General features: G+C 45.1%; 1 protein-coding gene across 1 annotated transcript in view; it reads right to left on the bottom strand.

Annotated features, from left to right (window-relative positions):
* LOC143808515 (saxiphilin-like) overlaps positions 1 to 27,239 on the bottom strand; it is a 164,308-nt gene that overhangs the window by 28,246 nt on the left and 108,823 nt on the right. Inside the window, exons 14-18 of the mRNA XM_077291265.1 lie at positions 24,197 to 24,238; positions 22,342 to 22,506; positions 20,371 to 20,521; positions 11,467 to 11,531; positions 7,364 to 7,548 (exon numbers count right to left, since the gene is read on the bottom strand). Coding sequence (XP_077147380.1) covers positions 7,364 to 7,548; positions 11,467 to 11,531; positions 20,371 to 20,521; positions 22,342 to 22,506; positions 24,197 to 24,238 — 608 coding nt within the window. The remainder of the gene's footprint in view (positions 1 to 7,363; positions 7,549 to 11,466; positions 11,532 to 20,370; positions 20,522 to 22,341; positions 22,507 to 24,196; positions 24,239 to 27,239) is intronic.

The following is a 27,239-nucleotide window of genomic DNA, read 5'->3' as shown; positions in this document are numbered from 1 at the left end:
CTGGACTGAACTCATCATATACAGAGAAACATTTTCAAGGAAATAATGAGCAAAATGAACAAACAAACTTAACTTCTCCAGCAGGAGACTGGTCACAAGGAATATTCAGGAGCTCTCAGAAACAGGACTGAATACACCGACAGCAGGCAACAAATGAAGGGCCAGGTGAATTAAATAGGCCCAGCATAGCAAGAAATGAAGCAGCTGAGCCCAGCCATATCGCTAAAGGCCACCAGAGGGAGCCCCAGAACAAACTCACACAGTACCGCTCATGACCACAGGAGGGAGCCCGAGAACGGAATTCACAACAGTACCCCCCCCTTGAGAAGGGGTCACCGAACCCTCACCAGAGCTCCCAGGCCGATCAGGACGAGCCAAATGAAAGGCACAAACCAAATCGGTTGCATGGACATCGGAGGCGACAACCCAGGAATTATCCTCCTGACCATAGCCCTTCCATTTAACTAAGTACTGAAGCTTCCGTCTCGAAATACGAGAATCCAAGATCTTCTCCACCACATACTCCAACTCCCCCTCGACCAAGACCGGAGCAGGAGGATCAACAGAAGGGACCACAGGCCCCACGTATCTCCGCAACAATGACCTATGGAACACATTATGAATGGCAAACGATGTTGGGAGGTCCAAACGAAATGACACAGGGTTGAGGATTTCCAAAATCTTATAAGGACCGATGAAACGAGGCTTGAACTTAGGAGAGGAAACCTTCATCGGGACATAACGAGAAGACAACCATACCAAATCCCCCACACGAAGTCGGGGACCCACACAGCGACGGCGGTTAGCAAAGCGCTGAGCCTTCTCCTGGGACAACGTCAAATTGTCCACCACATGGTTCCAAATCTGCTGCAACCTATCCACCACAGAATCCACCCCAGGACAGTCAGAGGGCTCAACCTGACCCGAGGAAAAACGAGGATAAAAACCAGAATTGCAAAAGAACGGTGAAACCAAAGTAGCAGAACTAGCCCGATTATTGAGGGCGAACTCAGCCAATGGCAGAAAAGTCACCCAATCATCCTGATCAGCAGAAACAAAACATCTCAAATAAGTTTCCAAGGTCTGATTAGTTCGTTCGGTTTGGCCATTCATCTGAGGATGGAAGGCCGATGAAAAAGACAATTCAATGCCCATCTTAGCACAAAAGGACCGCCAAAATCTGGACACAAACTGGGATCCTCTGTCAGACACAATGTTCTCCGGAATACCATGTAAACGAACCACATTCTGAAAAAATAGCGGCACCAAATCGGAGGAGGAAGGCAGCTTAGGCAAGGGTACCAAATGGACCATTTTAGAAAAACGATCACAAACCACCCAGATGACAGACATCCTCTGAGAGACAGGAAGATCTGAAATAAAATCCATGGAAATATGCGTCCAAGGCCTCTTCGGGACAGGCAAAGGCAAAAGCAATCCACTGGCACGAGAACAGCAAGGCTTAGCCCGAGCACAAATCCCACAGGACTGCACAAAGGAACGCACATACCGCGACAAGGAAGGCCACCAAAAGGACCTCACCACCAAATCCCTGGTACCAAAAATCCCAGGATGACCCGCCAACACTGAAGAAGGAACCTCGGAAATAACTTTACTGGTCCATCTGTCCGGGACAAACAGTCTCTCCGGTGGACAACGGTCAGGTCTATTGGCCTGAAACTCCTGCAACACCCGTCGCAGATCAGGAGAGATGGCAGACAAAATCACCCCTTCTTTGAGGACACCAGTAGGTTCAGAAACTTCCGGGGAGTCAGGTACAAAACTCCTAGAAAGGGCATCAGCCTTCACGTTTTTCGAACCCGGAAGATATGAAACCACGAAATCGAAACGAGAGAAAAACAGCGACCATCGAGCCTGTCTCAGATTCAACCATTTGGCAGACTCGAGATAAGTCAAATTCTTGTGATCAGTCAAGACCACCACACGATGCTTGGCTCCCTCAAGCCAATGTCGCCACTCCTCAAATGCCCACTTCATTGCCAACAACTCACGATTACCGACATCATAATTCCGCTCGGCAGGCGAAAACTTTCTTGAAAAGAAAGCACATGGTCTCATCACAGAGCCATCAGAGCTTCTTTGCGACAAGACAGCCCCTGCTCCAATCTCAGAAGCATCAACCTCGACCTGAAAGGGAAGAGAGACATCGGGCTGGCACAAGACAGGAGCCGAAGAAAACCGACGTTTCAGCTCCTGAAAGGCCTCCACGGCCGCAGGAGACCAATTCGTCACATCAGAACCCTTCTTGGTCAAATCCGTCAAAGGCTTAACCACGCCAGAAAAATTATTGATGAAGCGACGGTAAAAATTAGCAAAACCCAAGAACTTCTGGAGACTCTTCACAGATGTAGGTTGAGTCCAGTCATGAATAGCCTGGACCTTGACTGGATCCATCTCAATAGTAGAAGGAGAAAAAATAAAGCCCAAAAAGGAAATTTTCTGGACTCCGAAGAGACATTTAGAGCCCTTCACAAACAAGGCATTGGCACGCAGGACCTGAAATACCATCCTGACCTGCTTCACATGAGACTCCCAATCATCAGAAAAGACCAAAATATCATCCAGGTACACAATCATAAATCTATCCAGATACTCTCGGAAGATGTCGTGCATGAAGGACTGAAACACAGAGGGGCACTAGAAAGCCCAAAAGGCATCACCAAGTACTCAAAATGGCCTTCGGGCGTATTAAATGCTATTTTCCATTCATCGCCCTGCTTTATGCGCACAAGATTATACGCTCCTCGAAGATCTATCTTGGTGAACCAACTGGCCCCCCTAATCCGGGCAAACAGATCGGACAACAGTGGCAAGGGGTACTGAAATTTGACCGTGATGTTATTTAGAAGGCGATAATCTATACAGGGTCTCAGAGAACCATCCTTCTTGGCCACAAAAAAGAACCCCGCACCCAAAGGGGATGAGGACGGGCGAATATGCCCCTTCTCCAAGGACTCCTTTATATAACTCCGCATAGCGGCATGTTCTGGTACAGATAAATTAAAAAGTCGTTCCTTAGGGAACTTACTACCAGAAATCAGATTTATAGCACAATCACAATCCCTATGAGGAGGTAGGGCACTGGATTTGGGCTCATCAAATACATCCTGGTAGTCCGACAAAAATTCAGAGACTTCAGAAGGAGTAGAAGAAGCAATTGACACCAAAGGGGCATCGCCATGAATTCCCTGGCAACCCCAACTTGACACAGACATTTCTTTCCAATCCAGGACTGGATTATGAGCCTGTAGCCATGGCAGACCCAATACGACAACATCGTGCAAATTATGTAGCACAAGAAAGCGAATCACCTCCTGATGTGCAGGAGCCATGCACATGGTCACTTGAGTCCAATACTGAGGTTTATTCTTGGCCAATGGCGTAGCATCAATTCCCTTTAGTGGAATAGGGAATTGTAAAGGCTCCAAGATAAAACCACAGCGCCTGGCAAATGACAAATCCATCAAATTCATGGCGGCACCTGAATCCACAAAAGCCATAACTGAGTAGGATGACAGAGAGCAAATCAAAGTAACAGACAAAATGAATTTAGGTTGTACAGTACCAATGGTGACAGACTTGGCGAACCTTTTTGTGCGCTTAGAACACTCTGAGATAACATGAGCAGAATCACCACAGTAAAAGCACAACCCATTCTGACGTCTGTGGTTTTGCCGTTCAACTCTGGTCAGAGTCCTGTCGCATTGCATAGGCTCAGGTTTCTGCTCAGAAAATACCGCCAGATGGTGCACAGGTTTGCGTTCCCGCAAACGCCGATCAATCTGAATGGCCAAAGACATTGACTCATTCAGACCCGCAGGCGTGGGGAACCCCACCATAACATCTTTAAGGGCTTCAGAAAGACCCTTTCTGAAAATCGCCGCAAGGGCGCACTCATTCCATTGAGTGAGCACAGACCACTTCCTAAACTTCTGACAGTAAACCTCTGCTTCATCTTGACCCTGAGAGAGAGCCAGCAAAACCTTCTCTGCTTGGTCTATCAGATTTGGTTCCTCATAAAGCACTCCAAGTGCCAGAAAAAACGCATCCACATTTAGCAATGCAGGATCTCCTGGCGCCAGAGAGAATGCCCAATCTTGGGGGCCACCACGTAACAGAGAAATAATAATTTTAACTTGCTGAACAGAGTCACCTGAGGAGCGAGGTCTCAGAGAAAGGAATAACTTACAATTATTCTTAAAGTTCAAAAACCTAGATCTATCTCCGGAGAACAGTTCAGGAATTGGTATTTTAGGCACTGACATAGGACTGCGGACTACATAATCCTGAATGCCCTGCACCCTTGCAGTGAGATGATCCACACTAGAAGACAGACTCTGAATGTCCATATCTGCAACTGAATTCAGAACCACCCAAAGATTAAGGGGAGGGGAGAGGCTAAACACAGTGCAGAGGAAAAAAAAAAAATGACTTCAGGATTTCTCTTCTCCCTCTTCTGCTGCATTAACACTTTATGGCCTGCTGTACTGTTATGATCCGGTGGTAGGATCTCAAAACTGACCTGACACATATGGCCAGAATATAGGACAAGTTCTGGGGAGGTGGAAGCTATACCGACCGCAATCCTGAACCTATCCACACACACTAAAGGCAGCCGTGGAGCGTTCCTAAAATCCTAGACGCCTCGTTCACAGCCTGAGAAACTGACTACCCCTAGAGAGAAAGCAAAGACCTCACTTGCCTCAGAGAAATAACCCCAAAAGTTTTAGTCAGCCCCCCACAAATAATAACGGTGAGTTAAGGGGAAAAGACAAACGTAGAAATGAAACAGGTTTAGCAAATGAGGCCCGCTAACACTAGATAGACTGAAAATAGATAGGAGTCTGTGCGGTCAGTACAAAAACTATCAAAAATAAACCACGCAGAGAATACAAGAACCCCCACACCGACTCACGATGTGAGGGGCGCACTCTGCACCCCAGAACTAACCAGCAAGCGAAAAATCACATATAAGCAAGCTGGACTGAACTCATCATATACAGAGAAACATTTTCAAGGAAATAATGAGCAAAATGAACAAACAAACTTAACTTCTCCAGCAGGAGACTGGTCACAAGGAATATTCAGGAGCTCTCAGAAACAGGACTGAATACACCGACAGCAGGCAACAAATGAAGGGCCAGGTGAATTAAATAGGCCCAGCATAGCAGGAAATGAAGCAGCTGAGCCCAGCCATATCGCTAAAGGCCACCAGAGGGAGCCCCAGAACAAACTCACACAGTACCGCTCATGACCACAGGAGGGAGCCCGAGAACGGAATTCACAACAGGTGGCTGCATATTTATGCTTGTGCTCCATGGACTGAGGTAGGGACAACTGAACGCTGCACTGGGACAAGGGCGTGGTTGCTGATGGTGGTTGCAAGTGTACAACCACAGGATCATGGTTGCATGCCTGCATCATGGACAGGGGATTGGCGTGTACGCAGAACAAGTGGGACAGGAAGCGAGGTCGACATGATGTGTATGTTTGTTGTGCTTTCACAGCAGGCACAGTTTTACCTTGCCCATGACCATCAGCATCACGCCCACTTCCCTGTCCGTTACCACGTGTCTTGCCCATTTTAAATTACGTAATATATATTCTTGTTCTGAAAACTTTGCAGTATTACTATTGCAGGAAAATAGCCCACCTCAAATGGACTTATTAGCAATGCTATTGCTAACCAACCAATCTCCTCTTGAGAAAGCATGATGTATTAGCTGGCAAAATGTGCGTTGGGGTCGTTAAAGGGTCTGGGTGGGTTGATAAGATGACTCAAATTTATTTATACATATAATGTTATGACAGCATGGTTTTGAATATATATATTCATTCTCTTTAAAGATGTAACCAAGTGATTAGGCTCATGTATATTATTGCGATCCTCATACACCTGAGACATTTTTTCATTGATGGTGGACATACAATTAACTGTGACGAGAGGAACTCGTTCACATGCATTTGAGAAATATATATGGTACTTCTTACCACTATAATCAACTATGTATCCTTAATAAGTAGTGATCATTTATATATGTATTTTGGAGCATCACTACTGTGTGTCCTTAATTGCACTTTTTATGTTATGTTGTCCTTCATGTATTTGTACCAATAAAAATTTTGTATTTAAATATAACATAAACAGTGGAGTGGTTTTTATTGTGGCAAAGTGTATGATTTGTACTTTTGCTCACTAATTACTGAGACTGGGTTTTTGTTTAATGCTAACCAATCAAGTCTGGATGTATGCATTTCATGGAATACTGGTGCTGTATAAATGGCGTATAATATTTCCCTGCTGAAAAAAAGTTTGCAGGATTAGCATAACAGGAAAATGTGCTCACCTCAAATGGACTTGTTAACGACTCGTATAATACAGGTGCTTCTTACATAATTAGAATATCATCAAAAAGTTAATTTATTCCAGTTCTTCAATACAAAACTGAAACTCATATTATATAGAGTAATTACAAACAGAGTGATCCATTTCAAGTGTTCATTTCTGTTTATGTTGATATACAGTATATATGTATATATATATATATATATATATATATATATATATATATATACATATATATATACTGTATATGTATATATACACACATATATATATATATATATATATATATATATATATATATATATATATATATATATATATATATATATAACATACATACAGCTCTGGCAAAAATTAAGAGACCACCACTTCAAAACCCTGTCATGGGCAGCCAAACCTCCAGACCTGAACCCCATTGAAAACCTCTGCAATGTAATCAAGAGGATGATGGATAGTCACAAGCCATCAAACAAAGAAGAACTGCTCAATTGTTTGTGCCAGAAGCAGTGTGAAAGACTGGTGGAAAGCATGCCAAGACGCATGAAAGCTGTGATTAAAAATCATGGTTATTCCACAAAATATTGATTTCTGAACTCTTCCTGAGTTAAAACATTAGTATTGTTGTTTCTAAATGATTATGAACTTGTTTTCTTTGCATTATTTGAGGTCTGAAAGCACGCGGTTTTGTTTTAATTTTGACCATTTTTCTTAGTGAGGAAAAAAATACAAAATTTATTGCTTCGAAATTCGGAGACATGTTGTCAGAAGTTTATAGAATAAAAGAACAATTTACATTTTACTCAAAAATATAGAAAGAGAAAAATCAGAGAGACTGAACATTTTGCAGTGGTCTCTCAATTTTTGCCAGAGCTGTATATGTGTGTATATAATATATATGTCATGAGGGAGCAAAATGCAAAATGCAACTTTGCCCCGCTATAGAGTGTTTATGTTTATCTTGGCTCAGCAGACATTAACTTCATGTAAGTCACTTACTTGTTGATTTTGTGTAATTCTTATAACATCTCTGAGACTCTCTGGTCTGGTGACGGTAACTTGACTGGCGATGCCTGAAAGTTTACATTTTTTGTAGTCACTCACAGGAGCACGAGATCCATCAGGACATAACAACTCAAAATCCGTAGATTTTACATCCTTTGCCCAAAGTGCCGGATTTTTACCTTAAGGACAAATAACATAATTTGTAAACATTATCCAGTAATAATCAGTGAGAATCACTCGTATTACTAAGACTCAGGTATATATTTGTTGAATATAATACAAAGCCATGTAACAAAACCGTTTTCTATCATTGTTCTCCTTTGTGAATTACCTATGCACTGTAGCCATCACTTACAACTTTAGGAGTCTGGAGGCTTTTTACTGCTGTTGTTTCTTATGGGGCAGACGTCTGCTCTGTTTTGGGGCGATGTGACTCATTATTAAAATGATACGTGGATTACACAATGGACATGCACATTACACACAGACACACAAGTGGACATAAAGGTGCAGTGTTAGGCTACTTTCACACTAGCGTTAACTGCATTCCGTCACAATGCATCGTTTTGCCGAAAAAACACTTTTGCAGGATGCGTTTTTTCACCATTGATTAACATTAAGCGACGCATTGTGACGGATTGCCACACGTCGCACCCGTCGTGCGACGGATGCGTCGTGCAGTGGCGGACCGTCGGGAGCAAAAAACGTTACATGCAACGTTTTTTGCTCCCGACGGTCCGCTTTTTCCGACCGCGCATGCGCGGCCGGAACTCTGCCCCCACCTCCCCTCACCTCACAATGGGGCAGCGGATGCGCTGGAAAAATGCATCCGCTGCACGGATGTGCGGCGGGGCAACGCTAGCGTCGGGGACCTCGGCCCGACGCACTGCGACGGACCGAGCCCGACGCTGGTGTGAAAGTAGCCTTAGGCTGCCGTCACACTAGAAGTATTTGGTCAGTATTTTACATCAGTATTTGTAAGCCGAAACCAGGAGTGGAACAATTAGAGGAAAAAAGTGTAATAGAAACATGTGCACCACTTCTGTATTTATCACCCACTCCTCGTTTTGGCTTATAAATACTGATGTAAAATACTGACCAAATACTGCTAGTGTGACGGCAGCCTTAATGGGGCTCTGGGCAAAATCTGCTATGGGGCATGTGACCTTGCTGTAAAGAGAGCATGGGCATTTGGAAATGTACCCATTGTATCCAAAGTGATCCTTTACCTATTAAATAAATCATTCACAAAGGAACCTGCTAATGACCTTTGTGTTTCTGCTTGTCATCATATACAAAATGTCTGCTTGCTGTCAGTGAATTGAATATTTATTTCATGCCATTTAGCTACATAGGATGGAGGTTTTAATTCTAAATGTAATGAAGAATGTTTCGTTCATTGCCAGCAATCAGAAATCTTAAAACATGATGAGAAATTGAAAAAACAAAGTGAATAAGACAGCTGCAAACATTTTAATTGTGTAATGCTTAAAGGGAAATATACAGATATAATATGCAGACCCTTCAATTACTATTTGGTATCTGCCTATTATTATTACTGCTCCTATAGGGCGAGTTATTTGCACATTTTGGAATAAGCTTCCAAATGTTGGCAAAAAGGGAACCTGTCATATCAAAAAACGCTATTAACCTGCAGATATGGGGTTAATTTACAGGTTAATAATGTTCTAAAACTGCCTGGCTGCCATACCGAAAGCCCGGCAACTGGAAGGAAATGAACTTTATTCCCCTCTGCAGCCTCTGGCCTTGGCTGTATTCACACTGCTGTATATTTTCCTTTGCAAGAGAATCGAGACGACTATGCTAATAACACTCTGCTAGAGTTTGATCCAATGTGATCCGATTGTCTCTCATGAAAGATTCACAGAACAGAATTACTCCATCTTCTCCATTCTATGAGTCTGTGGAAATTGTAATGCACTTAGATGTCATCTGAGTGCAGTCCGATGATTTCCATGCACCCATAAATTTGTATGGGTGCGTGTCATCAGACTATCGGATGCACTCTCAGCATACTGTGGCATGAGAAAAAAGTTCTGGCTGGCACTGCCCCATAGTATAACATTGGGCTGAGTGCTATCCAACAAAATATCACTTGACCGTCATAGAGGCGTGGCCATTGTGGCTTCAGTCATCGCTCAGTATATAGTGAGCTGAGGTTGTAATTGTCAAGCCGTTCTGGCTGTATTTGGTTTTTGGCATGACAAGGCATGTCTTTGCTTTAACCCTTTGCTCCTTTCCCCCTAATTTGAGCTTGGATACTGTTGGCTGTTACCTGTATGGAGCCTTCTCAGTTCCCTGCTCTGCTGCGCAGTCGTACATGGTGGTTAGGTCTTTTCTATTGTTTGACCATCCGCATGTGCGGTCCCTGGTTGCCGCTGTGGAAGCTGTCCACGGGTTGTGAGGTCATTTGCAGCTGATGCATGACTTTCCACGTGTGTCAGTGCGCGCAGTCACAGCCTGGTGCCTGAGCCTCAGTTCCTGCACTGATTGTGCTGTAATGGTTTCTGTTTGTGCTAAGGGCATGCGCAGACACACCTCCCCTGCTTTTATCAGGGTTAGTGTGTGTGCTTGAAATGCTGTCCCCAATCAATTACTGAGGGGCAGCTCCTATATATAGTTACCCTGCCCTATGGGCGGGGCCTGAGCTACTCACAAAGCTCCTGAACTTTGCTATGTGTGTTTGTGTTCCTGCACCTCTCCTGTCTATGTTTTGGTACCAAAGTCCTTGCCTTGATTTCTGTTTTGTTCTGTTCTGGTGCTTGTCCTGGAGGTGGTATATCCAGGCCTGAATCCTTGATCCTGTACCTGTCCTGTACCTGAACCTGTCTGAACTGTGTCTGCTGTGATTATGTTCCTGGAATCCCTCTGCATCTGGAGCCTTGCACCCATTGACTTTGAGTCTCTTGTAACCGGTGTTTCTGCTGAGCATCTACTACTCTGTGCTCTGGCTACCATGCGGTGCTAGCTCCTGGCAGGTCCAGCCATCCTGCGGTTCTAGCACCATCCCACTTGAGTTCCTTCCTAGGTCCGATGCCCGGAGCCTGACGACCGCAGTCTGGAACCTGATGACCGCTGCCTGGAGCTTGGAGCCTGATGATTGTGATGGTGCCTGTAGGTTGTGTTGGATGTCCAGAACCGAACAACTCCTATCTGATGTCTGCTGGTGACCCTGTGTCCAGATGTCCAGATGTCCTGTCTGTACCCTGATGTCCTGCCTGCTTCCTGATGACCTCGTGTACCCTGATGTCCTGATGACCTCATGTACCCTGATGTTCCGACGTCCTGTCTGTGTCCTGATGTCTTGCCTGTGTCCTGATGTCCCGCCTATGTGTGCCTCGGTGATCCGTTGGTGCCTTGAGGTCCACTGGGTGGTACCCTTCTGGGAGGCGTGGAATCGGGAGCCTGGCATAGTCATGTTTGATTTATGTACTGTGTGACTTTACTTTAGTAAACTTTACTTTCTCTATACCTGAAGTTGTGCGGTGTAATCAAGTCCTACGTGTCTCTTTCCTTGTCCACATGCTCAGCTGCCACAGAACACCGGTCTCTGCCCTCCCCTAGTTCGGGTAGGCCTGGGTCCCCCGGGGATGCGCGCCCCACGCCTTCTGAGGCTTGGGGGCGTCAATGGGCTGGGCCGCACCAGCGGCTGCAGCTGATCGTGACAGTAATCTCACCCCTGGCGCTGATTCACAGGCAGCTTTGTACTGATGCACTGCTAATCCAGACGTTAGTCAGTGTCGGGATGTGGTTACAGCCGCCACTCACTGTGTACTGATCGGATACTGAAACTGCTTCGGCCACGCCTATATGAAAGTAAGCGACTGCTGGGAGGAATAAAGTTCATTTCCATCCGATAGCTGGGCTTTCATTGCTGCGGACGAGCAGTTTTAGAACGCTATTAATCTGCAAATTAACCCCGTAATTGAAAACTTATATTGTATTTTTGACATGATAGCTTTAATTTGACGGTTTTTTGAAGGAGATAGATTTTCCAACAATCTGATGTAGTATATACAGGAAACTGTACTGATACCGTTGGTTACCATGTTTGGGTCAGATACTTGTTCTCTTACCATCTGTGTTTTCAAATATAGCCGTGTGCGGCACAAACGCCACATCTCCCTTCTCCACCAGACACCTAAAATCAAAAGGAAAAGTGTTACTGAGCTAAAGTAAAGTAGGTAAGTTACATGGTGGGACGTCAACATTAAATCTCTGCTTCCCTTGTGTGGTTTGTACACAGTAATAGATAATGGAGGAATGACCTATTTCACTAGACGCTGGAAGTGGTTTTCGTCAGCAGTTTGCACAGTTGCTTCCACCTCATTATGTTCACCTTCTATAACACTAGACTTTCCATATTTTAAATTTATAAATATTTTTAAAAATTCAACTTATGGAGTCAGTTGATAAGTGGTATGGAGTTTAGTTTCATAAATCCTGCCTGTTAGATAACCCCAAAGATAAAGATTCCACACTAATAAATCTTGTTACTGTGAAGGACAACACCCTTTTCTCACTGCACATTTTTCTGTGAATCTGTGACATTTTTCTGTGACATTATGACACACACGTCAAACTCTGTCCCCCAGGTCAAATCTTGCCATCAGGGTGATTAAATGTGGCCCCATGACATCTTTCAACTGTAGAGGCATGTTGAATAATGGGGTGCATTATACTGTATGGAGAGCTGTGGGGTGCCTTATACTGTGTGGAGGACTATGGTTTGCAATACACTGTATGGAGGACTGTGGGGCCCATTATACTGTATGGAGAACTATGTGGGGACTGTTATTCTGTATGGAGCACTATGTAGGGCCTGTTATTCTATATAGATGACCATGTGGAGCCTGTTATTCTGTACGAATGACGATGTGGGGCCCATTACTCTGTATGGAGGACTATGTGGGGCACTTTATATTGTATGAAAGGTATTGTGGGGCTCATTATATTGGATGGAGGACTATGTGGGGTGTAGAAGGGAAGTGTCCCAAAACGTATATCTTTATATAGATATATACACTGCTCAAAAAATAAAGGGAACACTTAAACAACAGAATATAACTACAAGTAAATCAAACTTCTGTGAAGTCAAACTGTCCACTTAGGAAGCAACACTGATTGACAATCAATTTCACATGCTGTTGTGCAAATGGAATAGACAACAAATGGAAATTATTGGCAATTATCAAGACACCCTCAATAAAGGAGTGGTTCTGCAGGTGAGGACCACAGACAACATCTCAGTATCAATGCTTTCTGGCTGACGTTTTGGTCACATTTGAATGTTGGTTGTGCTTTCACACTCGTGGTAGCATGAGACGGACTCTACAACTCACACAAGTGGCTCAGGTAGTGCAGCTCATCCAGGATGACACATCAATGCGAGCTGTGGCATGAATGTTTGCTGTGTCTGTCAGCATAGTGTCTAGAGGCTGGAGGCACTACCAGGAGACAGGACAGTACACCAGGAGATGTGGAGGGGGCCGTAGGAGGGCAACAACCCAGTAGCAGGACCGCTACCTCTGCCTTTGTGCAAGAGGAACAGGAGGAGCACTGCCAGAGCCCTGCAAAATGACATCCAGCAGGCCACAAATGTGCATGTGTATGCACAAACGGATAGAAAATGACTCCATGAGGATGGTCTGAGTGCCCGACGTGCACAGATGGGGGGCTGTGCTCACAGCCCAACACCGTGCAGGACGCTTGGAATTTGCCACAGAACACCAGGATTGGCAAATTCACCACTGGCACCCTGTGCTCTTCACAGATGAAAGCAGGTTCACACTGAGCACATGTGACAGACGTGACAGAGTCTGGAGATGCCGTGGAGAGTGATCTGCTGCCTGTATCCTTCAGCATGACCGGTTTGGCAGTGGGTCAGTAATGGTGTGGGGTGGCATTTCTTTGGAGGACCGCATAGCCCTCCATGTGCTTGCCAGAGGTAGCCTTACTGCCATTAGGTACTGAGATGAGATCCTCAGACCCCTTGTGAGACCATATGCTGGTGTGGTTGGCCCTGGGTTCCTCCTAATGCAGGAAAATTCCAGACCTCATGTGGCTGGAGTGTGTCAGCAGTTCCTGCAAGATGAAGGCATTGAAGCTATGGACTGGCCCACCCATTCCCCAGACCTGAATCAGATTGAGCACATCTGGGACATCATGTCTCGCTCCATCCAACGTCCCTTTGCACCACAGACTGTCCAGGAATTGGCAGATGCTTTAGTCCAGGTCTTGGAGGAGAGCCCTCAGGAGACCATCGGCCACCTCATCAGGAGCATGCCAGGTGTTGTACAGTAGGTAGGTCATACAGGCACGTGGAGGCCAAAAACAATACTGAGCATCTTTTCCTTGTCATGAGGCATTTCCACTAAAGTTGGATCAGCCTGTATTTTGATTTTCCACTTTGATTTTGAGTATCATTCCAAATCAAGACCTCCATGGGATATTCATTTTGATTTACATTGATAATTGTTATGTTGTATTGTTATGAACACAAGGGCCTCCACCCTTGACTTATCTGCTAAGTTAGCCCTCCGTCTGTTCTCATCTGGCTCCACACTGTCGTGGCAACCCCGAGACATTAGTGTTGGCCAAAATGCATACGCAAGGGTCACGGGAAAGACAGCGGAACATAAACTCAGACATGTGTGCCATACTGCCAACAGTCAATATTTCCCTGTCCCCACCAAGAGGACGAATGTCCATCTTATCCTCTTGGTCTTCCTCCTAGTCCTCTTCCTTGTCTTTAGGCGATCCACGCTGAACAGATGGGATGAAGGTGGTGTGGGTTGTGCCATCTGTAGCACAGGCAAATCAGCTCCTATTCCTCCTCATATACTCACCTAATCCATGTTGAGAAGATGAGATGAGGATAGGCTGTGTGGCATCACCTTGCATAGTTTCTTGCTCCATTTCAACTTGCTCCACCTGCAAAGCCTCCTCTTTGTGAGCAGCGGGCATATTGTAGCTGCTATTCAATTACTGCCCTCTGCTGCTCACAAAGCTTTGCCAACATATGTAACGTTGAGTTCCAATGTGTGGTCGGTGAGCTGGAAGTTTCAAATGCGGCTGAAACACTGCCAGGGCGGCTGCACCTGGAGCTGCGGAAATGGGCATACACATGGTGTACTTTCTCAAGAAGCAAAAGCAGATCTGGTTAGGTTTTGAGAAACCGCTGAACCACTAAGTTGAGTACGTGGGCCAGTCATAGTACGTGTGCGAGGTTGCCAAGCTTCAGAGCTGCCACCAGGTTACGGTTATTGTCACACATGACTATGCCTGATTGTCAGTTCAGGGGTGAGAGCCACAGATCAGTCTGGTCTGTTAGACCTTTCCATAACTCTTCGATGGTGACTGATGTTGTCATTTTGGAGATGGAGGATGAAAAGATGAAAAGAAGGAGAAGGTGCAAGAACTGCTGAAGAAAGTGGAGTAAACCCTGACTGAACCAGAGCCCACAATCCTCGGTGTCAGTAGCATGTGTTCCGTCCCAGGGTCCAACTGGGTCCCGGCTTCCACAATGTTCACCCAGTGTGCCGTCAGTGAAATGTAGCATGCCTGGCCACAAGCAATTGTCCATGTGTCCATGATTAAGTGGACCTTCCCAGTAACAGCGTTGGTCAGGGCACAGTTGATGTTATGCAACATGTGCTTGTGTACGGTGGGGATGAAATCCCAGGGAAATAGTAGCAGCTGGGGACCAAGTACCGAGAGATGGTCGCCACTATGAGGTTGTGGAAAGCTTCCATCTGCAGAAGCCTAAACTGCAACATTTCCAGGGCAGGCAGTCTGGAAATGTGTCCATTTAGTATTGTGGCCTGTGGGTGGGTGGCTGCCTATTTACGCTTGCGTTCCAAGGACTGGGGTAGGGACAACTGAACGCTGCGCTGGGACAACTACGTTGACGTGGTTACAAGTGTGCAACAACAGGTGCAGGGCGGGAGGCATCTTTGCCTACACCATGGACAGGGGATTGGCGTGAAAGTAGAACAGGGAAATAGGCAGTGGTGTTTTTTTAACTGGTGTTCAGCCATACTAGTGCTTTGCTGTCATGTGCCTGAGCATGCTGGTGTTGGTCAGGCTGGTAGTTGTGCTGCCCCTGCCGGTGCTGGCATGGGAGATGTCGCAAATGGCTTTTTTGGGCGTTAACTGGACTGTTTTTAAAAAAAGCACCAGACTTGGGAACACCTAACCCTTGGCTTGGCAACTTGTTGATGCTCCGGGAACACTTGCCCACCTTGTGTCTCTGGCCACCCCATTGCCTCTTCCTGACTTTTGTGGTGCTGGGGACCCCTCCCCCTCTGCAATGCTGTCCTTGCTCTGCATGTCACCTTTCCAGGTCAGTGACTTCATCTTCCACCTCCTAGTCTTCCACTTCCACACCTTGGTTCTCCTCCTGACTTGTTAACTTAACAACATCACGTGTTGGCAATTGTGTCTCATCATTATCCATCTCTTACGACAGTAATTGCATTTTCCCACCATCGCCTTCCTGTAACCGTGGCTGCTCAAATATTTGGGCATTGCTACCTGCGATCTCCTTATTTCCCGCTTGAAATGGACAGGCAAGAGGTCAGAATCTATAAAAAGAAATGTGAACAGCTCTTCGGAGTGTCCAAGTGTGGTTTCATGCTGCTGCAATGCAGGTAGGTGCAAGCTTCACTAGATGACAATAGAGTGGAAGCAGGTCTGCACCTAAACAGAGCTAACCTGCAGTGCAACAGTGAGGCTACCACAAGTGGCAGCAGAATAGTCAAAACAAGCAGGGTCAAATCCTAGACTGTAGCGCAGTACAAAAGGAATAAGCAAACTCGCGGTCAGAGACAGGGGGTCCTTAACAGTCAGGAGCGGATAAGCCAAAAGACAAATGACAGAAACAGGTCAGGATACACACCATGTCAAAACCAGAGAGTCTGCACACTAAAGGGAAACACTGAGTCAAGATGGGAACAGGGGAAAACAGAGACAACGGGTTCAGACAGCAAGTGCAGCAGGACAAATCGGAGCACTCAGAGTCAGCTTACAGCAGCACTAGGCAGAAACTATAACTGACATGATCTGCAGGACACAGCGGGGCTAAATAGCAAACCTGAGGCCAGACTGAGGCTGAGAAAAGTTAACCCCTGACATGATCAGACCAGGAAAAGGGAAGACTGGACTCAAAACCCGGTCTGGATCATGAGATGTGGGATCATTTGTCTCTGGGCACTCGGCATGGTGGGAGAAAGGAGGATCAGTCTGAGGATTACATGGTACAAAATCACGGCTACTGAGGCTGGACCGTATGGAAGACAGGGTGGCGCTGGCAAACTGACTGGAAGCATTATATGCTAATCATCCAACAACCTTTCCACACTGGTCTGGTTTCAAGACTGGTGTTCCACGCCCCTTACAAAGTTGGACAGGAATCTAGGTTGACATGAAGCGTTTGTTGTGCTCCCACAGCAGGTACTGTTTCACCTTGCCTATGGCCTTGGCCTCTGCGTTCACATCTGCATCACTTACACTTTCCCATCCCTTACCACGCGCCTTGCCCATTTTAAATTATGTATGATATCCCTGTTGGGAAAACATTGCAGGATTAGGATCGCAGGAAAATTTGCCCACCTCAGTTGGACTTGTTACAATTTAGTACAATCAAGTCTGGTTTTTATGGTTTTGATGCAAAACTGGAGCAGTATAAATGGTGTATAATATTTTCCTGCTGAAAAATCTTTGCAGCATTACTATCACAGGGAATTTGCCCACCTCAGATGGACTTGTTACACTGCAGTAGCAATATAGCAATGCTATTCTTTATCAATCAAGTCTGGCTGTATGCTTTTAATTCACAACTGGAGTAGTATAAATGGCGTATAATATTTCCCTGCTAAAAGAACTTTGCAAGATTATAATCACAGGAAAATTTGAACACATCAGATCGACTTATTTCACTGCTTGTGCTATATAGCAATCCAATTGCAACAAACCAAGTCTGTCTGTATGATGGGCCCCATATATGATGCTCCAGTGTATGATGGGCCCCATATATTGCTCCAAACATGATTAAAAAAATGAAATACTCACCTCTCCTAGCTGGTTGCTGCAACCATAGCGCGTTGGTGTCCATGACGGTGTGTGGTTCACGGCGTGTGGTTCCCCCATACTCATATGAACTCTAGCGTGAGAAAATATTCGTAAAAATTCCCACGCTAGAGTTCATATGAGGTTATGCCAGCAGGGGGCACAGCACCGCAAGTCTATGTTGCTACGTTCCCCTGCTTTCAATTAATTCCCCAGATTTTACAGCCAGGGGCGACAGCTGCATTAGCAGGCTCCTGGTTGTAAAATTAAGATGGATTTACAACGTGGGACATGACTGAGCGCCGGAAAGGTATGGGATATTGTTGCTTTTTTCTTTTTTTTCTTTTACAGAACGAGGGTCTTCAGGTGGATTAAGTGTACAATAAAGATTTTGCAACCCCATGTGTGTATTTATTTCAATAAATACTTTATTCTTAATGTGTGTGTATTATTAACCCTTTAATATTATTGGATTAATAATGGATAGGTGTCTTATTGACATCTCTCCATTATTAACTAGGTTTAATGTCACCTTACATTAGCAAGGTGACATTAACCCTTTATTACCCCATATCCCACCGCTACAGGGGAGTGGAAAGAGAGAGGCTAAGTGCCAGAATAGGCGCATCTTACAGATGCGCCTTTTCTGGGGTGGCTGGGGGCAGATGTTTTTAGCCAGGGGGGCCAATAACCATGGTCCCTCCCTAGCCTATTAATATCTGCCCTCAGTCACTGGCTTTCCCACTCTGGCTGAGAAAATTTAGCGTGGGCTCCCGCGCGTTTTTTCCGTGATTTAAGCCTTTATTTTAACAGCTAGAGCCCCCAAATTTTGCACACACACTCTACTAACATTATTAGTGAGGAATATGCAAAAAAAATGGATATGAAATGGTTTACAGTATGTAAACCATGTCTCATATCCTGATATCCTGTCGGGTTTGATAAGGAGATAGCAAAAGCTGGAAAGTGAATTACCAGCTTTTATGCTATCTAGCGCTGTATGAAATATATATATACATATATACATCTATATATATAATTGCTAAGGGTTTTTCCGTCTGTCTGTCTGTCTTTCTGTCTGTCTGTCTGTCTGTCCTGGAAATCCCGCGTCTCTGATTGGTCGAGGCCGCCAGGCCTCGACCAATCAGCGACGGGCACAGTATCGACGTAGATGTCATAATGGTTGCCATGGCGACGATGATGTCATAATGGTTGCCTCGACCAATCAGCGACGGGCACAGTCTGCCGCGAATTCTGGAATCATCATTGTCCATATACTACGGGGACATGCATATTCTGCCTCTTTTGCTGTGCCCGCATTGCCTGGAATGATGATGGACCCACATGGCTTAAGTATATTCTGTATCCCCTTTTCTTAATAGGCCCAGTACTATTTATTAGGGTTAGCTAGCCATAGATGGGAGGGCTGATATTGTATGTGTGATTTGGGTAATTTAGACAGGTAATTCAGGGTGGGTTTTTACTGTGTGATACTGTTATATTATTGTATACTGTAGTGAGATTACTGTATTAGAGTTGTACATCCGTATATTGTGCATATCTATATATATAATTGTCTAAAGGGTTTTTCTGTCTGTCTGTCTGTCTGTCTGTCCTGGAAATCCCGCGTCTCTGATTGGTCGAGGCCTCCAGGCCTGGACCAATCAGCGACGGGCACAGCATGGCGATGATGATGTCATAAAGGTTGCATCGACCAATCAGCGACGGGCACAGTCTGCCGCGAATTCGCCTCGACCAATCAGCGATGGGCACAGTATCGACGTAGATGTCATAATGGTTGCCATGGCGACGATGATGTCATAAAGGTTGCCTCGACCAATCAGCGACGGGCACAGTCTGCCACGAATTATGGAATCATCATTGTCCATATACTACGGGGACATGCATATTCTAGAATACCCAATGCATTAGAATCGGGCCACAGTCTAGTATATATATATAAGATATAAGATTCTAAGTGCTGTAAAATAATGAAAAAAACCAAACCTCTCAAAATCAAAATACCAAATACAAGATACCAAATATCTTCTTTTTTCTCCTTTTACGTTTGCTATTTACCGTACATATGGCGTGATTTAAACTTTTATATTTATTTTTATTTAATATTTATTTTTTATTTTGTTTTTACATTTTTATTAGTTCCCTTGACTTTAACCAGTGATATCTTGATTGCCTACTTTGCATTATTGTAGCGTTGCAGAGTATTGTAATTTTAACAATCTCTTATTATACATAGATTGGATTTCGTAGAAGATTTCACATGGAAGACATGGAGGCCTTCAGAAGGTACCTGTGTTATATGCTTTTGTCACACTTGACAGCAGCAGTTTAAGTGGTTACTATTTTATGAGTTTTCTAAATGAGTCTTTACTAACAGAATGTGGAATTTGCTGCGTCCTATGGCTGTGTGCACACGATGCGGATTTGCTGCGGATCCGCAGCGGATTTTTCCTTGCAGAAACGCTGCAGATCCGCACTGTGATGTACAGTATAATGTTATACAATGGGAAAAAAAAATAGCTGTGCAGATGGTGCAGAAAAATCAGTGCGGAATTGCTGCGGATTTCAAAGAAGTGCATGTCACTTCTTTTGTGCGGATCTGCAGCGTTTCTGCACCCCTCCATGTTAAAATTCCGCAGTGGTAAAAACCGCAGAAAATCCGCACAAAATCCGCATCAATTCCGCATAAAAACCGCACAAAATCCGCAGCAAGGCTGCGGATTCTGCCATGAGATGCGGATTTTGTGCAGAAAATTCTGCACCTCTTTTCTTACGTGTGCACATATCCTATGAAGTTTATATCTCCATATACTGAAGACCCAACAATCAGCCTTCAATAGATATAAAATGACAGCCGAATGGCTAGGAATGATCTTACTAGACTACTTTACCTGATGGCCCCTTCATTGCCGTAATACGCCTCTTTGTCGCTTAGAGAACATGTTGTATTTGCCTTAGTGTTTTGTGGATCACCAATACACAGTTTGCAGAGATTGGAATCAATGGGGGATCCCGGAGCGCAGCTCTGACTGAAGTAGGATCCTATTGGGGACAGAGACATATCAGCATGGTCATTTATTTTCTCAGCAGGGTTATCCATATCAACTGACCATAACTTTACAGACTGTCCATAAAAATAAGGAATTTTAGGCTACAAATCAGAATAAATTATGATGAGTCCATGATTTTCATCACAGTTGAAAAACCTTGTACTTCCAATAATGTTTGAGCAGGAATATAATCAGCGTTAGGAGGGCCTAAGAGTAGGTTTTCTGTTTATTTGCTGCAAATCTGCAGTGAATTCACAGTAATAATCCTCCAGTGTTACAGTTTTTGCAGTAGATTTTGTAGCAAATGTAGTATGGTAGTTGATTTCACTCTTTGCATCACACCCAGCCCCCAAGTACCAATTATTGAAAATTATTACACACTTCTTGTTGTCTAAATTGCTCTTAAAATAATCAGTTTTACTTTTTACTTGTTTTGTGACACGTCATAATGCCATGTATCATAGATTTTTCAGAATTCTTGATCGGTAGAGGTCTAAGATCCATCTATGGATCCATTGTGTAGACTTATCAGGCAAGTACTGTTTTTTGTAATAAATCACACTTCCTTTTAACCCCTTTCCCGGTTTGTGACATACATGTATATTACACATTCGGTGCAAATGTATGGATTGGGCTCAAGAGCGGAGTCGGCTGCACACACAGAAGATAACAGATACCAGCTGAGTTATACTATCTGCGCTTGCTACTTTGAACCCCTTAAATGCTTCTATCAATTTTTACCAGTGGCATTGTTGTGCGGTTTTGGGCACCCAACGTACGCGATAAAGGGGGATGATGGATTGCTATGACATCCTGGGGCTGGTTGAAGGACCTTCTGGCTGCTAGCCATAGATTTGGATTCACAGCAGACTTTCATTTTACCTACAGCGCCTCAAAAAATTATTTATACCCCATGACTTTTTTCCACCTTTTTTCATGTTAGACCCACAAACGTTAATGGATTTTATTGAGATTTTATGTGATATGACCACACTAAGTGGCAAGTATTTCTACAGTGTCAAGGAAAAGTACATGGTTTTCTAATTATTTAAAAAATATAAATCTGAAAATTGTGCCATACTTTTATATTCAGCCCCCCTTAGTCAATACTTTTTATGACCACCTTTTCATTTGGGGGATGTCTCTGCTAGCTTTGCAAATCTAGAGGCTGAAATGTTTGCCTATTCTTCTTTGCACACTTGCTCTATCTCAGTGAGATTGGATGGAGGTGTCTGTGATCAGCAATTTTCAAGCTTTGTGCAGATTCTCAATGAGATTTAGGTCTGGACTGTGACTGGGCCAGTCACACACATGAATATGCTTTGATCTAAGCCACTCTATTGTAGCTTTGGCAGTATGTTTAGGATTGTTGTCCTGCTGAGAGATGAACCTGCGTCCCAGGCTTAAGTCTTTTGCAACCTCAAACAGGTTTCCCTCTAGGATTACCCTGTGTTTAGCGCCATCCATGTTTCCATCAACTTTGACCAGCCTCCTTGTCCCTGCTTAAGAAAAGCATCTTCATAGCATCATGCTGCTGCCAACATATTTGACGATGGGGATGGTATTTTCAGAGTGATGTTCTGTTTTAGTTTTCTGCCACACATAGTGTCTTGCATCTAGCCCTAAAAATTCTACTTTGGTCTCACCTGACCAGAGCATCTTCTGCCACATGCCATGTAGGGGACCCAACTGGCTTAATGTACAGTATGTACAGCTGATACAGATGTACAGTATATACAGCTGATACAGATGTACACTATATACAGCTGATACAGATGTACACTATATACGGTATATACAGCTGATACTCACCAATATCACAATTTTTGGTCTTCTTATAAATTAAGGAGTGAGGAATTTTCCATCCCACCATGTCATTAACACCGGTGTGACAGGACTTTTTGCCTTGAAGATTGTTCCATGTGAGATCTTTATCAGTTTTCTTCACTAAGACTACAATTCTGTTTGCACCAAATTCTGCATAAAAAAAGATTCACAGTAAATACAGGACACCTCTAAAATACCTCAGTAATGAGCTGGATATTTCATTTGGAGGGAAAACAGAGGCAAATCAGTGATACAATTCATATGTTTTACATGTAAAATTTTGAGTGGCTTTTCCTCTATGTAATATGAAGGGTAAAATCTGTAATTAATTTGGCACAAAGAATAGACAGATTTAGTTAGAGATCCCCCATACACACAACTACCTCACAGAGACCTGTAGGTAATGTTCACATACCTCCCAACCGTCCCGATTTCAGCGTGACAGTCCCGCTTTGGCACCGGGGTCCCGCTGTCCCGCTTCGGGCATTTAAAATCCCGAATTTGCGGCCGCCGGTGAAGCCCCGCCCACTTCCGGGACGTAGAGAGAGCCCGATTAGTACCCGCTGTTCGTTCCGTTCCCTGGGACTGCGTGTAGCCACGCCCCCTTGAGTTGCCTCACCGCCCGCCTCCGGCTTCCTCCTCAACTATAGACGTGGGCGGACTCTGAGGACAGAGCGGCAGCACCCGGACTGGTTTCTGGCACGGGGGCAGAGTTGTGAGACACTCCGTGTCTGTGTGACCGCGGGAGCAGCGAGCGGATCTCCAGACTGTAAGTGAATGTATGTGTCTCTCCCCCTCTCCATGCAGCGCTGCCCTGCTGCGGTTACAGCAGAGACTCTGACAGCATAGGAGGACTGACAAACTAAACTTTGTCTCCCCATGGTGCGCGCACCCCGCTCCCACTCTCCCCCTGGTACCCATCCATCGGATTCTCCACCAACCTGGTGCAGCACCCCTTACATTCTATGGGGGCTGCCACCTGCCTGCGTTACATTCTATGGGGGCTGCCACCTGCCTGCGTTACATTCTATGGGGGCTGCCACCTGCCTGCGTTACATTCTATGGGGGCTGCCACCTGCCTGCGTTACATTCTATGGGGGCTGTGCAGCATTATATTCTATGGGGCTGTGCTGTATTACATTCTATGGGGACTGAGCTGTAATGCTGGATACAGCAGTCAGCGGCGCAGCTGGATGACACCATTCAGCGCCGTGGGAGTGGAAGCTGCCGGCTGCTGCGAGGGAGCGCGGTGAAAGGTGTTTGTGTGTACTGATGGAGAAGGCAATGATGGGGGTGGGGTAACCATGTGTGGCCATTATACTGCACCCAGCATTGTGTGGGGCCATTATACTGTACCCAGCATTGTGTGGCCATTATACTATACCCAGCATCGTGTGGGGCCATTATACTGTATGGACCATCACGTGGGGCAAGTATACTGTACGCAGCATCATGTGGGGCCATTATACAGTATGGAGCATAATGTGGCCAATGGCCATTGTACAGTATGGAGCGTCGTGTGTGGCCATATTTTTTTGTTCATAATTATTGTTAACGAAACATTGTGATCAGAAGTGCTAAATGGGTGTGGTTGGGGCGTGGCTAGTTGTGAAATGGGTGTGGCCTAAAATTTGCCGCAGCGCGCTACGCGCGCCGCTGACTTTGTCCCTCTTTCCCTTCCCCTAAACTTGGGAGGTATGTGTTCAGGGCACGCTGATAAATTTCGAAGTGATGTTCTGATGTAAAGTATAAGGTTTTATGTCAGTGATATCAGCAGATCTATAACTACAGTATTCACTAGAGTCTGTACTGTACCTATATTATGTATACTGCATGTTACCTGTATATTCTGCCCCAGGTATCTGGCACGGGATCAAGTCATCTGCCGAAAAAAGAAAAAAGTCAGATGTAATTTTTAGACATAACTTTTTAAAACAGTATGTACTGTGTACCTTAATGGGAACTTGCCAGATTGCATATCGCTATTAAATTGCAGATATAGCGTTAATCTGCAGGTTAACAGCTATATTAAAGTGTTCTGCCTCAGTACTGAAAGTACATCACCCGGGAGAAGGGAGAAAATTAACTTTTTTTCTTCTGGGAGCTGCTGGCTTTCAGTCATGCAGACGTGCCCGAAGTAATTGTGGAGAATATGCATCTAAGTTGTCTTGTCCAAGATGCAGATCCTCAGTGGCTTCTCCCTGCTCATCTCCTCTCTTCCCTAGACTCACAAGTCTTTCCCTATACACACCATAGGGAATAATGCATCTTGCATGACTAGTCAGAGGCAGGTTTCTGGTGGCCTCTTCTTGCCCCACTCTCGTAGACTGAAAGGTGAATTTTCCATACACACATAGATATGAACATATAATTGTTCTCTTTTAGACTTTCACTGTTTTCTCGCCATCTTCTAAGTTCCATTTATTTTTTCCATTGCTGCTGCCTGTTGCCCATGTGCAGATAGCGATGGCTAGTGATGCCTTCGTTGACCTTCAGTGGCATGTAAAAATGTGGGTACCCCTGGTCAAAATTACTGTAATTGTGAACAGTTAAGCAAGTTGAAGATGAAATTATCTCTAAATGGCATTAAGTTAAAGATGACACATTTCCTTGTATTTTAAGCAAAATATATACTGTAGTTTGCGGTTTATAAGACACACCCCAAATTTTGAGGAGGAAAACAGGAAAAAAATGTTTTTTAAAATAAAATGATGCGTGTTATATTCCGTTTTTGTGGTAACTTACCTGGGGGCAGTGATGTTGGAGCGGTGTTTCAGTTGGCAGGGTCGCTCTGCTGGTGAGGCAGGAGATGCTGCGGGTGACAGGCTAGTAGGATGGGTTGTTCGGCGACAGCAGGAGTTTGACCATGGATGCGGGCCCCAGGCTGGTGCAATGAGGTGTTTAGGGGTGCGGGGGCTCCACCGAAACTTTGTGACAGCCCAGAGCCCCACACCTTCCATACCATCTAATGAGGTGGACTCCAGGAAAATGGCCGCTGGAGGTTGCACATGCACAATTAAGATCTCGGGACTCGAGACATTTTCTTGGAGTCCACTGCATAGAAGAGAATGGAAAGTGAGAGGCTCCGGGCTGTTACAAAATGTTGGTGGAGCCCTCGCACTGCCAAACACCTTGTTGTACCAGCTTCAGATCTGAAGCCATTGCCCGACTCCTGTCTTCGGTAGCAGCAACTCTAGTACCACGCTCCACCACAGCCGGTAAGCTCCATTGCAGTTAGAATTAGGATTATAAGACACACCTCTCTTTCCCCCAAAATTTAGGGGGTAAAAAGTGTGTCTTATAAACTGAAAAATATGGTGTATACATTTTCATCTTTTATATTTTGAAAATTATGAACAGGAAAATGGTCCGATGCAAAAGTTTGGACACCCTTGGAGATTTGTGTGCTAAGATAACTTTGACCAAGGTTTCAGACCTTAATTAGCCTGTTAGAGTTATGGCTTGTTCACTATTGTAAGGAGATAGACCAGACCGTGGGTACCTGCATGCCGGGTCCAGAACTGAAAGGGCTTCATCATCTGTTTCCAGGGGGAAGCTTTAGAGAGATGGACCTTCCCTGCAGCCAGGGGGAAGCCTTAGTGAGACAGAGCTTCCTGCTGTCCCAGGGGGAGTGGAGAACCTGAAAAGGGCGCCCAGCATCGGGAGGATAAGAGAAGGAAGTGCGCGAAGCAGAGTAGTCTGGCACCGGCGGAGTGCAGTGCGGAGGGCAGTGCAGAAAGCAGCACTCAGAGTGGTGAGCGGCGTGCCCTGCCTACCCCACTAGAGGGTACCGGTGTGGCAACGGGCCATATAGAAGGAGCCCCAGTCGCCAACAGAGAGAGCCGTGCAGAGCAGAGTCTTGCAGAACCAAGCCGTGCAGAGCCAAGCCGGGTGCTGTTCCCAGTGTGATAGTGAGTACCGCACACGCTCCCCCCAAGGGTGACTGCATACTTGACAGACCCCTGCATTTAGGTCCACAGGGCAGGGATTGCACTGAGTGTGCGATGCAGAGAGAGATGGATGGCTAGGCCAGAGCCCCTCTACCAAGGTCTTGTGTACACCACGGAGCGAGACTTTGTTCTGGCGGTTCCCCCCAGTGGACTCAGACCCATGCTAGCCACCTTTAAGCACGGGGGTACTACCCGCTACACAGAGACTACATTGAGACGTCACGCGCCTGCGTTTCAGCAGTGGGAATCTTAGAAGAGGAAGTAGTCCGGAAGATGTAAAGGGCACAGATTGTTCATCATGTGGCAGGTCATTGCTTGGGCTGAAACTCTAAGGTCCGGGGCTAAACGGACGAGTGAATTCTCAAATGTAGTGAGTCTACACCAGGATGATGCTGCGGTACCTCCTAAGGTGCTATTACCCTGTAATGTACGTGAGGACACAGAGTGGAGTACAGGATGTGAACTGTATGGACTTTGATGCTATAATGATTTCTGACAAGGATGTGCTGTGAAGTAAGTCAAGTAAAGTTGCCCATTTTGAATTGCAATTGGACTGTGTGTCTGTTTGTTCAGAAGCAACTGAAAGTAACCCTGAAGAGCAGAGTGGAATCCAGAAGGAGCAGAAAATGGGAACACAGGTAAGCTCAAAGTGAGATGTGATTTTTATGTAGAGGGAGACCAGGGTCTACCAGACCCGTTATCCCCGGCCACGACTGTGCCCCTGGTCGGCCCCTACACTATCAGAGCTGACTTCATTTTCAGCAATTTGACTCAGGTGCCAAATGTACAACACAACTGGTACCTGTGCTGTGTAGAGTGGAGTCAGCTCATTATCCCATTCCATAGCAAAGGCAATCCAGAAGCAATTCAAAGGACAGCAGTTAATCCAGCATTTTGATAAACAAGGCTTTTATTTGAATCGATGTAAGAATA

The sequence above is a fragment of the Ranitomeya variabilis genome, chromosome 2 (genome assembly GCF_051348905.1).
Source record: "Ranitomeya variabilis isolate aRanVar5 chromosome 2, aRanVar5.hap1, whole genome shotgun sequence".
Lineage (NCBI taxonomy): Eukaryota > Metazoa > Chordata > Amphibia > Anura > Dendrobatidae > Ranitomeya > Ranitomeya variabilis.
This window is presented reverse-complemented; position numbering and strand designations above follow the sequence as displayed.